The sequence below is a fragment of the Cibotium barometz genome, chromosome 38, assembly GCF_041138505.1.
Source record: "Cibotium barometz isolate CiBa-2024 chromosome 38, ASM4113850v1, whole genome shotgun sequence".
Lineage (NCBI taxonomy): Eukaryota > Viridiplantae > Streptophyta > Polypodiopsida > Cyatheales > Cibotiaceae > Cibotium > Cibotium barometz.
In genome coordinates, this window is record NC_141083.1 from 36,173,034 (window position 1) to 36,188,414 (window position 15,381).

Consider the following 15,381-nt stretch of genomic DNA (forward strand, 5'->3'; position numbering starts at 1 on the left):
GGTGTGTAATTTGTGACATGCAAAGATGTTATCCAAAGAGCTCACACTGAGATACCTCAAACACTAAGGAGCAAGCCTCTTGGGTTATAACCTAGTGGTAGATCATGTTCCAACGAGGAGGTGTTGGGTTGGAGTCTACCTACTCCCTAGGAAGGGAAGTGATGGATTGTAATTTAGTACCAATCCTTACAATACAAAAAGAAAGGTACTATCATTAACCAATTGGAGGTAGAGAGGTCAATTGTGAGTGACTACAAGGTTACAAGTTATGCATGACTTGGTTAATGATGTTGTAACAATACAAAAAGAAAGGTACTATCATTAACCAGTTGGGGGTAGAGAGGTCAATTGTGAGTGACTACAAGGTTACAAGTTATGCATGACTTGGTTAATGATGTTGTAACCACCACAAAAGCAGCCCCCACCACACCCATACACCCCCTTCTCTCTCTCTCTCTCTCTCTCTCTCAAAGGAAAAGGATATATTCCATGACATGTATGAAGAGAAAATCAAGCTTCTGTCTGCAACATATATCCCATTCTGGGGAATACAGAAATGTAAATACACCATGGGGGGGTTTTTCAAAATGGTAAGAGGGTTCTGAATGAGAAGAGAGCAGGATGAGCTAATAGATCTCATCTCGTTGTTGGGTGCATGGGCCTCCCACCTGTGAGAAAAAAATGCATAATTGGCAGGATAGCATGTAAATGCAAAGAATAGCAGGATAACATGTCAAGCAGGCGCCCCCTTGAAGAGCAAGAAAGCTAGTCTTTCCACGCCAAAGTAGATGAAATTCCCACGCGCATGAGTCACGAAGGACCCAAAGTTGGTGCCCACCACACATTGCCAGCCAGGCCCATAGCACTTGTCAAACTCCTGCGATCACATACAATCCCTACCAGATCTGATTAAGTAAGAGAATTAAGGCTTAATCAGTGCGCAGTCGGGAATGATTCAAGGCTAATCATGCTTCAACACCGACAACAATGCCTCTGTTGAGGCGTGGAAGAAGACACACACAGTGTTGGATGCAGGCCCCAGGGCGCTCACCTTCTTCATGTAGGAAGCTATGCTTTGACAGTCGCTGACATCGTGGAAGTCTAGGGCTCTGCTAGCGCATCTCATTGCGTGCTCTTGCATGACAACGGGCATGTCAGTCTCGCCGAGGGAAGCCTTGCCTTCCAGCATGATGATGATATGCGAGCAAAATGTGTGTGAGAGAGAGAAGTCAGAGAGAGAGACAGAGAGAGAGAGAGACAGAAAGGCTCATGAAGAAATTAGGTGCCCAAAAGACCCACTTCTGTTTTAATACTCCAATGCCAAAATGCCAAAATGTGGGTTTTCAAATGCACACCAATTGTTTGTTTCTTACCATTGCAACCTCTCATAATTCAAGACTTAGCTATGTACACTCCTGTCCTCATCCTCTAGCCCCCACCCACCTCCCCTCCCTAAGGTCAGTCTGTAGGTCCCCTCCAATCCACCATAGCCACCCACCCCCACGGGCAAACCATTTCTGAGAGCTCCCCTTCACCACCACAAATTAACACCCCAAAAAAAAAGAAGGAAAAAATAGGCCTATTCTCTCCTACATTGTCTCTAGCATATGCTAGTGTTTGTTGTGGAGTGTACCTGTCACCTTCTATAGTCTAGTGGGCACTCTTACCTTCTATAGTCTAGTTGGCACTTTGTTTCTATGAGCCCTTTGCACATTGTCTTTTTAGCACTCGTTAACAACACGCTCCCACAAGCCTCCACCACCACCACATCTTTTTTCTCCTCTCCTACTTGCCAACTAACACCCTTTCCCCCACAACAACAAGGCCCATGTAAGGAAAAAGACAGGTTCACTTTCAAATTTTGAAAAATTGTTCTCAAATGGTGGGAGGGGGAAAAATAATCCTCCTCAAAATTTTCAAATTTAATTATTGTAGTGAGAATTATGAAGAAAATCCTCATTCAAAATTGTAATTTTCTCTTCAAACGTTAGTAATTACCACAATCGCCCCCATATAGCTTCTTATCATGAATATTATGCTCTTTCAAAAGATTGGGAATTTAAATATAAATTCTAGAAAATAGTCTTGTCTTTGAAAGGGCCTTCTAATCTTTAGTATTCTCTGAAATGACTAAATACATACACTTTTTTTCTAAGCAATGTTTATTCTCTTCACTTGTAATATGAACATTTTTCTAAGCAATGTTTATTCTCTTCACTTGTAATATGAACATTTTTTTAGCATCCCTTTTTCTTCTTTCCATATCTCTCTTTCTTGATTATAGTAAACTTGTAATAAGTACAAAGAAAAAAAAAGATCAAAGCCTTTTTTTGTAATTTACATTCTCTTCACTTATTGAAAAAACATTTCCAAAACCATTGCACTTTCTTCTTTTTGTATCTCTCTCTCTTACCTATAGTAATCTTGTAAGCACAAAAAAACAAATAACAAAGATGATAAAGAATAAATCTTGTAATCTAGAAACATAAATAAATTGATGTATGGAGGTGCAAAACAAAAGAAAAAGCATTCAAGTAAATTTACACTAACATATTATCACTCTAAAGACTAATAACCGTATGTGTTCACATGAGCTATTGAATATAATAACAAAACTAGTGAAAGTTATATGGAAAGTCTTACGATGAAGATGTTATCACATGAATATTTAAGGTAGTATTTATCTACCCATGGGTTTATAGCATAGCAGTGAGGAGGGTTCTGAGATAAAATGACCTTCAAATGGGCCACATAAGGAGTGACTATGTGAGCTTTAAAAAATCAATTAGTCTCAAACAAAAAGGAGATGGTTGTCTTAAAAAGGGGTGGCCTTGCTTGTCACCTTATCTTTAAACCCTTTTTTTATGATCTTTAATTGGTGTTTGCCCCTTTTACTCCTTTTACTTTATCTTTAGGCCCTTTCTCATGTTCTTTAATTGGTGTATGTCCCTTTTTTCATGTTCTTTAATCGGTGTCTATTACTCCCCTATTATCCCCAACCCTATGTGTCACACAACCTTGCACTTTCCTCTCCCTCCTCTGTTCCCTCCACTTCTATTACACATGAACCAATATGAATATACACAAATTGAGAGAGAGAGAGAGAGAGAGAGAGAGAGAGAACGAATTTTTAATATCATAGTTAACATAACACACTATATATGATCCATACAACACTAGCTACTCTTGGCTTAAAGTCACTGTTAGCTCCCAAAAGGGATGCTATACTAAGCATGATAGTGAGGTGATTTTTGTCATGTTCAATCATGTAAATCTTGTCCCAAGCTTTTGTGAAAGAGTGTCCACGGTTCCCTTAGAGTCATCGCGCTCCGAGAGAGGGTCATAGTCCTAGGTCTCATCTTCACTATACACAACAATAACATTTATAGATGTTGACTTTAGTAGCTCAGACACAGACTCATTGGCAAGAATGCCTCGGCCCATGGGATCTTCCCTATTTTCAGGTTTATCTTCAAGGATTGGTTGCCTTTGTTGCATATATAAATTTTGATTGGTTTCCCAATCATAAACCAACCTTCTCTTCTCTCATGTGTAAGGCCTTCCGAGGATCATTGTGTATGACCCTCTTCTCTGAAAATCCATCATCACAAGTGTGTGGCAAAAGCTTAGTCCAAAGTTCTTGTTCTTTGCATCTTGCAGGATGCCTAAAGGTTTAGATGTGATCCCATCGAGAAGAGTCACCACAAAGCTTGTACCTACGAGTGGCGGGCTACCCTAGGCCTCCTAACAATCCTTGGTGATTATGCTAACACCATTACCACCATCCAAGATCATGGAGATCGTAAGTCCCTTATAAACGCCAGAAACACTACATCTTCATTTGTCTCGTTCAAAATAGTGTCCCAACTCGTTCATGGGAACTTTTGGTTGTCTTTTAGTTTTGGCTACAAAGGGAGAGTGCTCAATGGAGCATGGCTCATTCTCTTCCTCCTCCTCTAGTTCAGGTTTAGAAGTGTGGGCCTTTAAATTCCCATTCATTTGAGTGTCTCTAAAGTCATGAATTTTGTGAAAAAGAGAACTTATTGGAACTGAGACCTTCGAGGTCAAGAAGGCAATGAGGTATGCTATGTCCTGTGAAAGAGTGATACATGCACTCACTTAGTTCATACTCACTCTGAGGTGGGCTCAGACCTGTTAATATGTAAGGTATGGGGATTGATCCTTCCCTACGAGGTGGTGCCTCTAAAGGGGACAAGATAAAGATGGCATTAATCACCTAGGAGAAATCACATTAGGTATGGTGACCCATGGAACGCCAACTTTCATCTCCCATTAGGTATGGTGACCCATGGAACGCCAACTTTCATCTCCCATTAGGTTCGCCTTCACTACATTTAGCAATGTGGGGCTTGGATGGATTGGGGTTCCACAAGCAAAGGCTCTAGAACTGGTTCTGTTTGCAACCTTTCGTTATCGATTACCTTGAAGAAAATGTTGTGTCAGCTATGGTGACCCATGGAAGGCCAACTTTCATCTTCACTGAGTCCTCCCTCACTGCATCTAGCAATGTGGGGCTAGGATGGATTAGTTCCATTAGAAAAGGCTCCAAAATTGGTTCTATTTGTGACCTTTAAAGAATAGCTAATGGGTTTGTTTAAGGCCTTGGGTAAACTCTTAGGTTTCCTCACTTAGTCTCTATGATTGGCTCTGGGGATATGCTCACGCGAGGTTAATGGTCTATCAACCACTTGATCTAACACTACCTCTAGTCTAGCATGTACCTTTTTCACAAGATTTTGGGCTTTCATTCTGTCTTTCTCCAACACGGGACGGGGTTGGGGTACTCCTTGAATTTATTTGGAAGGTTTTCATACTCTATAGGTTTCTTTTATTTGGGAGGAAGAGCAGGTTTGAGCGAGAGACCACTAGCCGTCTCTGTAAGGGAGGCAGCTTTTGCAGCTCTTGTTGGAAAAAATTTCAATTGTTTTATGATGTCATTACCTTTAACAACTGATTGTGCATTGGATTTGTACATGCTCAACGAGAACTTCTTCTTTTGGACCTCTAGTTCTGGTTTGTTGGCCTTTTTAGGGCCTGCTATCTTTGGGACTTGCATCTCTAGCTCTTTGGCGCTTGCTTCAAAGTTGAAGCCTAGGCTACTTGCTTATTGGAGCCTTGGATGTTCCTTAGATATGTTGCCCTCATCTTAGCTTGGTGCCTTGTAATGACATTAAGGGGGACTATGTGAATGATTTCTCCTTGTACGCTTAATAAATTAAGGCTTGTCGACGAAGAGCGGAAGTAGATGCTTCTACCATGGGGGCGATTGGTCACTCTGTTTTAGGACAACATGGTTAAATCTACACGTATAACACATGACTCCATAAGGAATTACGTTGGGGTTGGGCACGTGATTCAAATAGCTTGAAGTACTCAGGGGATATGGTGTAGCATGGTTAAATTCACACTGCCTCCATAAGGAGTTACATTGGGGTTAGGCATTGGATTCAAAGTGCTTGGAGTAATTGGGGGATATGGTGCAGGGTCTTTATGAGGGAATTCCATAATATGGTGTGGGCCTTTACATCGGAAACATTACATTAGTGGCCTCCACACCATATTGTTGAGGTCTCTTGCTCTTTGTTGCACTATGGCTTCGAACAAAGAGATGTAGTTTATGGGGTGAAGCGTATTTAGAATACCATTATGGATCATATTGTTTCTACTCATATGGATCTTGTTGTGGTCATCATACTCATAGCTCTCTTGTTCTCGGTTTTCTATCTCTATAGGTAGAGTCACCAAGTATTATTGTACTAGTGCAGTTCTTGGAGGAACAGGTTGGGGTAGTAGAAACGATGATGGAGGTGGATATAGCAACTAAGGGGATCTATACATACCTTCTAGTAAAGGGTTTTGATATTTAGACCTGAAGCTTGTGCATGTTGAGGAGTGACTAGAGAGGCTAGCAAGGCCAATGGTTATCTTAGCGTGGGGAGAATCTATCATGGTGCGAGTCTGCCCTATTGGGTTTCCTTGGCACTAATAATGAGATATATCATGGTTCTTGTGGTGCTGGCAATGAGCACAAAACTGTTGTTGTCACCTTAGCATTGGACACTTTGTACTTGTATGATTTCGATGATGAATTGCACACCAAACCATATCTCTTCATAAGAATAGGCATGGGTGCCCTACTTGAGGTGCTAGCTAGGATTGGCCTTGAGGTTGCCCTTGGGATTATCCCTGCCCCAGTGCTGGCCTAAACGGTTGAGCAGATTCTCTGCTAGCTCATCCATGTTCATGTCCTTAACTAGGACTCTAGCTAGTGTTGGTTGGGCACCCTTGGCCAATAATGAAGGTTTGGATTGTGTGTTCCTTGTTCGGGTGGATGACTTGTGCATCCTTGTCTTGTAGGTTATCCACTAGGTCTATTGCCTTGTCAAGGGCGGTGATAAAACTCGCTAAAGATATAGTGCCTAAAGATCATGAAGCCTCTTTCTCTTGAAATTGATCAATAAGTTATATATCATCCAGTCTTTTGACGAGTACTACAGTTCGTATAGAGATACTTGGTTTTAGCAATGCCATCCCACATTATTTCTCCCTCCTCCTATTTGAGGTTGTATATCTATGTAATTAGGCTCCATGTAGCTCCACTGTAAGAAAGAATCCCACTATGAAAGTGTGTCTCAAGACCTTGTAAACTGGCCTTTTCAAGTGGGTTTAGTGACCTAAACACTATCATGCTTTGCCTCTAAGGCAAAATCCATATCAGTAGATCTTGGTGTGGGATCATCAATCCATCTCATGGCCTCACAGATTTGATCAAATTTTTCTAGGTATTGAATGGGATCTCTAACTTCATTCAATTCGGCCTTTTCAAGTGGGTTTAGTGACCTAAACGCTAGCATGCTTTGCCTCTAAGGTAAAATCCATATGAGTAGATCTTGGTGGGATCATCAATCCGTCTCATGGCCTCACAGATTTGATCAAATTTTTCTAGGTATTGTATGGGATCTCTAGCTTCATTCAATTTAGTCATCATCCTAGAGATGTGGATTTTTTCCCAACTTTGAGCCTCTAGGTATTATGTTGCTTGTAATCCCCCTTCCCATTTTGAACGCCATACTCAGCATGTCTTCTGTGTATTCACGTGGTGGCATGGAATATAAGAAGGTAGGTACGCAAAGCCCTCTGTTTCAAGGTACATGATCTCTTACCTAATGGGGTTGGATTGTGTGGTCAATTACACTTGTCCTTTGTTAGCCTGGTCTTCTTGAGCCTGCAGGTTTGCTTTGCAGACTAAGAACATGTTCTGTGAATACCCTTGTGGATCCCTTTGTGATGAGGTAATCCCGGACATTGGCTCTTTTAATGATTATTATATAGATAATTAAGTATTTTTTATTTTTAATGGTTTAGCATACTTTGAAGCTACTAATTATCCTAGTTAATGATTATTTTGTATATAATTAATTGTTTTTAATGGTTTAGCATACTTCTAATGACCAATACCAACAATGCATGCGAAGTGGACATCTTCCTTTACATCCTACTTATCCTAGTTATGAAGAGCCACCTCTAATTGTTGATCAAGCCTAGAAGATGCTTGGTGGATGCTTGAAAGATATTTTCATACATGTCCACACCTCATCAGCTCATAGAAGAAAACATGCAATTGAGGACATTGTAAACTCAAGAAAGAGGGATGTTAGCTAGATCCTTTTACGGTAAATTGGGGATGCCTAAAATACCATTGCACTACCATGCTGGTAGTTTGCTATCATAGGTGATTCTATATTAAATGCTACAGCCTAGTGTTATTAGTGTATGCATGTTTGGGGCCATGCTAATGTTATTAGTATTGGAGGTGATTTTGTGTTATATACTAAGCTAGTGTTATTGATGTTTATGTTTGTGCCTATCATGTGCTATCATGATAGGATTGATTATGAGGAGTCCAACTGATTGTATATGATTCCGTGTTCTATATTGAGCTAGTGTTATTAATGTTTATGTTTGTGCCTATCATATACTGTCTTGTTGGGGTTAATTGTGAGTAGTCCAATTGAATTTGTATAACTAAAATGGTTGGTATTGTTGAGTAATAGATGCTGAGCATGACAACGGAGCCAACTAGGATGTCACATGGGTGTATGGTTGTGTATAGTGCATATTTATCATTTGCAGTATCATGCGGTTTTACTTCATTTATTTGGCCATGTGTTGACATTTTGTTACTATGTCTATTACCCATTTTGCATAGTTGGGGCATGTTATATTTTGTGCACATTTTGTATAGTTGGGATATGTTATTTTGTTATTATGTCTATTGCCCATTTTGTATAGTTGGGGCATGTTATATTTTGTGCACATTTGAGAGTAATTATTTATGGTTACAAGAATTATGATTATTTATGGTTACAACCTTAATTTTGTGCACATTTTAGAGTAATTACTTACGGTTACAATCGTAATTACAAGAATTATGATTATTTTTTAAAAAAACAAGCCCAATTTTGTAAGGAAAGCTAATTATGGCTCCTTGGGCTATGTTGGAAGAAATATCAAACAATTCCCTTGTGGGAAGTGGAGCTACTCACGTTAGGGGGGAGGGAGGAAGAGAGATTGCACCCAATGCTTTATTTTGTGTTAATTTCTTCATGCTTTTATGTGTATTCATATGCTTTTGCCATGGTTGATTTATTTGCACACATTGTTCGATTCTAGTTTAAAAGATAAGTGAGCGGTGAGAGATTTCTCCTTGTACCAAGATCCTGTTAATCTTATATTATTAAGTGCATGTCATGGTTACGACGAATGGTGGTTAAAAAAAGTGGTGATTGCATGTCAACCAAAATGTGGTTAACATGAGTTTTTGACAAAATGATATTCAATGTATTAGGGTGCAAGAATGGAACATGGATCATTATCATTAAGTGTGGTGGCAAGTGTATGTAGCATGAACAAGTGGGTGTTGTTATTGAATTGAACATGCTAGGATGCGCTTGTTGATTTAAATGTATTGGGATGTTCTTATTTCCAAAGTGTAGTAGGTATTTTGTGGGGAAGGTTGTCCATGGATGAGGGAAAGGTTGTCAATGGATGAGGGAAAGGTTCTCACATGTAACAAGATGGTATCAGCAATCATGTGTCGTATTGGGTGAAAAACCCTAGAAAAGTTAATAGTGTGTTTAGGGATCATGTAGGGGGTGGCTACATGGAATGACCTATAGTAAATGTTATTTATGGCAAGGTAGGGATGCAAGGATTGCATGGCATGTGGTTCATGCAACTTGACCTTGTGGCTTGTGAGACAAGGAAGGAAGCACATGGTATGTGGGATGACCTTGGAAAATATGATGGAAGCAAGATCTCTCTTTGTCAATTTAGGAAGATTGTTAATAAACCAAGTAATTGGCAAATGTAATGGTGTGCATGTTACACTAAGGTTGGCATTAGGACATATTAGATGATAAGTGGACATATGTGTATATACTTTGGCAAATGGATTGGGTGGTACAAACAATTCATGGGTGATGGTAAGTGGATGGGTCTTTGTGTGGAAAAAGTCTTACACACTTTTGAGAAAAAATAAGGAAAAATTCTTGGAGACTTTTAAGGTGTCCTTAGTCAAGCCTCTAGTTTATATAATTATCTACTTGCACTCACACTATAGTTTACCTCCTTCACTTGGCAACTTGCATCATAAACCACCCACAACAATTCTTACACATCCAATGCATGTCCCAAAAATAACTCCTTTTTAAACCAATAGCATGGAGACACAAAAAGCCATGCAACACTACATGGCTTCTCTTTATTTCCTTGAGAGTATTTTTATGGTTCAATGGGGAGGTGTCACTAAGTGCAGTTGTAAAGCTTATTTGTAAATGACCTTAAAAGATAGCTGTGATAATGAGAGATGAAATTGCAACAACATAAACAAGGTTGACACATGTGAGCACTCTTTATTATTTTAGTTCAAGCGAGAGGTGTCGCTAACTATAGTTTGTAAATCTCATGTGTAAATTACCTAAAAAGATAGTTGTGATAATGAGGAGATGAAATTACAACATAAACAAGATCGACACGTGTGAGCACTCTACATTATTTTAGTTCAAGCAGGAGGTGTCGCTCACTAAGGTTTATAAATGTCATATGTAAATAACCTTAAAAGATAGTTGTGATAACAAGGAGATGACATTGCAATGACGTAAGGTAGACATGTGTGAGCACTCTAGATTATTTTAAGCTACAAAAAGCTACAAAGTGCTTGGTTTTTAAAGTCTAGCTATGTTAAAACTTGGCCAACTCAATTTTACAAAGTTCATGTGTTATGTGTAAATGACCGCATAGGCACCGATTAATTTCTTGCTAAATAAATAAGTAAGATAGTACAAAGTGCTTGGTTTTTAAAGTCTAGCTATGTTAAAACTTGGCCAACTCAATTTTTCAAAGTTCATGTGTTATGTGTAAATGATTGCATAGGCACCGATTAATTTCTTGCTAAATAAATAAGTAAGATAGTACATTCTTATTAGGTAGCAAAAGCTAATCTATTGTTTAAACTTATATCGAGTTATATCTGACAACATAGGTATGTATGTATGTATGATTTCCATGTATGTATTTATGTATTGTAATTATAGTTGTACATATATATACACACACATACACACATACACACATATAGGTATGTATGGATTAGTACAACTATAATTGTACAGATACATATGCACACACATACATATTGATATAGTTATGTGCATGTATTTTAATATAATATAATATATATATTCTTGTAGTATAATATAATATAATATATATATTCGTGTAAGATTATAAATGTATGTATATAACTATGTACAAACACAGCCAGACACAGCACACGGTTTTATAGGGCTCGCAGTAGTGTCAAAACTAAACTTTGCCCGCAGCAGTGTCAAAACTTAACTTTTTTTCTAACCAGTGAAAAAAAGGATGACCTTCAAGGCCAACCGATTTTTATTGAAAGAATGCATAGATTAATCGGTTTTATAACTAAAACTTCAAGTTTTATAACTAAAACTTCAAAAATTTGAATCTTTAAACCGGTTTTTCTCCGTAAAAATTACACTAAAGAACGGTTTTTTTCTGACACTGGCCCGCAGCTTTGTGATCCTAAAAGCACTGGAAAGCAAGTTGAAACCTCGTGTTTAAATACGGAGCTCGATCTGCCAGGATCAGTGAAAGGTTCGTATTCAGGTCTGCTCCACCTCCTCCTCACAAGAAACCATGGCCTCACGGGAGAGCTCGCAATTGGAACAGGAAGCATGTCGCCCCCCTCCTGAAGGCCCCATTCTCTGCGCCAACAACTGTGGCTTCTTCGGGACCCCCGAGAACAACAACCTCTGCTCCTGCTGCTACCGCGAAGCTGTTCGCAAAGCCGCGGCGGCCACTGCTGGGAAAGAGGCAAGTTCTTCCGAACCTAGGGTTTCTGTTGTTAAGGTTTCTCAGCAGGTTGCGACCCCATCGGTCTCTTCGTCTGAAAACCCTGCACCGCAGAAACCAAACCGCTGCCGCTCCTGCCGGAAATGGGTGGGGCTCACAGGTTTTAAGTGCCGCTGCGGCGATGTCTTCTGCTCCCTCCACCGCTACTCCGACAAGCACGAATGCCCCTTCGACTACAAGACAGTTGCTCGCGACGCCATTGCCAAGGCCAACCCCATCGTGAAAGCCGACAAGCTTGACAAGATCTGAGTCGATCGGTTTTTGATCATCTAATGTGGTATTAGTGGATTTGGGTATGTTCAACCCAAAAACCCACAGCTAGGGTTAGGGTTAAGGTTTTCCCAAGGTCTGGGTGATGTTAGGGTAAGGTCAGGCGTTGTAGAAGCAAAGAGCAAAGCTCAACAACATGCTTGTATACAATGGGTGGATTATCGTTGTACCTCATATGGGTTTGAAAATCTGGTTTCTTCTGAATGAATTCTTAACGCTTATTTCTATCAGCATGCATGCTGATTGTAAGTTGCACACAAACGCAGTGGTTGTTGGCTCAATTGCCCATGTCGTGAACAATATGCACAAGAAGCAAAGAAGGAATGATCAAAAGCAAGCAAGCATGCACGTACATGCAGGCAGGCAGGTGCTCGTGTGCATACTGCACACACACCACCTTCAAATCCCCCCGTTAAAAAAGGGGGGAAAAAAACTGAGAGGGAACGTGCTTGTCTTGTGATAGTGATCAAGTCAATGTAGTAGCCTTGTGCATCCTTGGCATCCCTACCATTCTTCTATTTGGAGCAGAGTGGTAGTGTTGTTGTTGATGGTGATCTGGTTTCCGATTTGTCTTTCTGTTTTTGCCATTCGAGGTGGCTCTTGTCTAAAGCTACAGAAGACTCTCTTCTTAGTGTGGATGACTACCATAGTTATAAATTGCACTGTCTTATAAGGTGAATTTGGGCATGTTCTTGGATTTATCTAGGTATATATGTCTTCTTAGTGCGGCATCTTTGGCTGGTAGAATACTGCAATGATTGGTAAGCTTGATTATGAAGGTGTCATGTATTTTTTGGTTTTGTACCCATTCCCTACAGAACTTATACTTTACCCCCTAGTCCTACTGCTTGTACCTCCCCCAACCCCCCAACTGCCCCCTACCTCCCTTTCCCATGCCCTTGTGACCCGGACGTGGACCCGTACCCGTACTTAAAATGTCCAAACTGCTGGCTGCATTTATTTTTGGATGCGTGTATGGTTAAAGAAATGCTACAAGAGTCAAGATGTCAAATAAGGTCAAGGAGAGGTGGTCATGCAGATACATGCTAAATCAAGGTGATCTAAACTGGGATATGTCAGAGTTAAATTAGAACATTCATCTTAGCACTAGATGTGGAAGGTTTAAGTGTAGGTGGAGATTAAATCAAGAGTAAGAAATTGCAGGCCACTGAGAGGTGTGAAAAATGCAGAGTGGTGATTTGCAGTTAAACCAGGACGAGGTAATATAGCTGTAGCAGGAATTGCAGGCATCTGAGGTGGAAAATAATACAGTCATCAAGCAAGAGTGTGGTGGAGATGGCAGGCCATGTTTGGGCTACAGAAAGGTGGCAAAAAGGTTCCATCACGTGCAGGTGGGTGACCTAAGAAATTGCAGGCCACTGAGAGGTGTGAAAAATGCAGAGTGGTGATTTGCAGTTAAACCAGGTCGAGGTAATATAGCTGTAGCAGGAATTGCAGGCATCTGAGGTGGAAAATAATACAGTCATCAAGCAAGAGTGTGGTGGAGATGGCAGGCCATGTTTGGGCTACAGAAAGGTGGCAAAAAGATTCCATCACTTGCAGGAGGGTGACCTAAAAGCAGCAGCAAGGAGCTATTGATGAGTTGAGAGGGTGTCAGCAATACCTGATTACACCATTGTATGGAGAGGGAAGTTTGCATTGCATGTGAAGGAAGACAATGAACGGACTACTGCATGCCTTTGGGAATGTGTCCGTCAATCAGGGCTTAGGTTGCAGGAGGTTTAAGTAGGGATTCCTATGGCCGTGGTGCTGGCTAGAGCAGAAGACTTAAACACACAAGCATTCCAATTCTCTTTTACTAATCTCTATATTAATCTGTGAAGAAAAGATTGTCCTCAACTATAACTATGAAGCTAATGAAAAGGTGACCCACCAAGTCCACAAAAATCTGAGACGTTTCCATCTTCAAGGGATGCTTACTTTCTTCTGTAAACCACTTTGACTGCGGATCGAGGTGGCATGAAGATTGATGAATGAAGTGGGCTCCCCTTTTTATAAGTCCATCAGCGCTTCATAATCTGATAATTTTGCTGTTCAACCTGCTGCCTGACTGCCCATTGCATGGCCTCCTAATAGGCTCACAATAATGGGCGAGATGTGTCCATAAACTGATTCTCATCAAAACAAACAGCCTGTTTGTTGTTTATCTTGTAGACCTTGATCATCCAAACCTGGAGCTCATCATCCTTGTCTGGGAAACCAACTATGGTTTGTGGCACTCCTCAAGGTTACTCATATGAAATACGATGTGCATCTTCTAGGTGCTCAGTCATTACACTCATTCAGCTGCGTGATGGTCTTGTCTTCTTTGGTGCAAGTTTGGAAGCAGAAGATTACTCAAATGACATACCATGTGCATCTTCTAGGTGCATTATCATTGAGCTGTGATGGTCTTGTCTTCCTTGGAGCAAGTTTGAAAGGAACTTTTTTATCTTTGTTTTTGAATCTTTAGTTAAACATACTGTTGTTTCTTATAGTGGCTATCCTGATGGTGCTCATTGGACTTGCATTGTACAAGTCATCTTGGACCACCTTATTTGCATCATAATGACCTTTGGAAGTCTCAAGTGCTCGGGTCATCGGGTTAGTGTCCATGGCTATATACCATCTCAAAAGGGGTCTTTTTTGTCAAAGCTTGAACTACATTATCTCCGCGAATGGCAAAAATTGTCTGATGCTTTAAGGTAATGGCAAAGCATTGTAACCATGGTCTTGTTCATGTTAGCCTTTAGCCTTTGGGAAGTACTGGTGTGAATAGTCACTTACACACAGGCACTTTTTACCAAGTGCTGGCTTGGGTTTTCTCTCGTGTCAACACACCCTTGGTGTGTTGGGACACTTATCCCTAGGTGTATAGTACCTTGTACTTATCACTCATCTATTGAGTACTTCCATCTATCACATCACGTCTCTCTTTCTCTGAGCTTGATACGATTGTATGTGTGTGTGTGTAGAGAATCTACTCTCCCATCCAACATTGGTATTAGAGCAGCAGCTTGACATTTGTGCAGCATCTCGTTTGTAGGATTTTTGAGCTATTTTAGGGTTTTGCCTTGTTTTAGGGGTTTTGTCTTGCTGTTTTAGGGTTTCAGTCTATTGTTTCAGGGTTTCTGCTATAGTTTTGAGTTTGTGTTGAGCTTGCTATAGGTTCAACGACATCTGCAGCTGCCTTGTCCTTTGCAATCGCCATTCGCAGGGGACAACAACAGATCTGTGGCTGACACCAGTTGAAGCCAACCGCTTGTAGCCGCCACACAAAGAGGCTGTCACACCGCCTGCTCCGTCGCATGCTCCTCAGCGTCGCCTGTTGCAAAGGCTTCGCCTAGCAGGCAATTTGAAGACTCCAAAATCAATTTTTTGATTTGGGGATTTTTACCTCCGTCGGCATAGCAACGTCCATTTAGTTGGTTGTGCCGCTTGCTCCGTCTGTCGTTGTTGTAGAGCTATTTTTTCAAACCAATTTTTTTTGCATAGCCGTGTTTCTCATCATTTCGTGAGTCTCCCAAGCTGAAGAACTTCAGAATCGGAGCCCGTTTAGGCCATCAAAAACCCTTTTTCAACTTCTCCAAAAATAGTGCTAAATCGAGCCTTGGGTTAGATCCGACATTCGTTGTGCTCTCTCTCAGTGCACTC

At 40.6% G+C, this 15,381-nt stretch overlaps 2 protein-coding genes across 3 annotated transcripts; one reads left to right on the forward strand and one right to left on the reverse strand.

The window, feature by feature from the left end:
- Nucleotides 1–495: 495 nt before the first annotated feature.
- On the reverse strand, nt 496–1,343 carry LOC147616655 (uncharacterized). Its single transcript, XM_086777128.1, has 2 exons — nt 1,052–1,343; nt 496–877 (listed from the first exon to the last, which is right to left on the reverse strand). Exons 1-2 carry the CDS (start codon nt 1,187–1,189, stop codon nt 734–736), a joined length of 282 nt encoding a protein of 93 aa, XP_086633254.1. The 5' UTR covers nt 1,190–1,343; the 3' UTR covers nt 496–733.
- A 9,778-nt stretch (nt 1,344–11,121) lies between these two features.
- LOC147616656 (zinc finger A20 and AN1 domain-containing stress-associated protein 4-like) lies at nt 11,122–11,942 on the forward strand. 2 transcript variants are annotated; one of them, XM_086777715.1, is made up of 2 exons: nt 11,122–11,418; nt 11,512–11,942. In XM_086777715.1, exons 1-2 carry the CDS (start codon nt 11,242–11,244, stop codon nt 11,704–11,706), a joined length of 372 nt encoding a protein of 123 aa, XP_086633841.1. In that variant the 5' UTR covers nt 11,122–11,241; the 3' UTR covers nt 11,707–11,942. The 2 variants fall into 2 exon arrangements, with proteins under 2 accessions (XP_086633841.1, XP_086633840.1); XM_086777714.1 differs by having other exon boundaries at nt 11,128–11,942.
- Nucleotides 11,943–15,381: the final 3,439 nt, after the last annotated feature.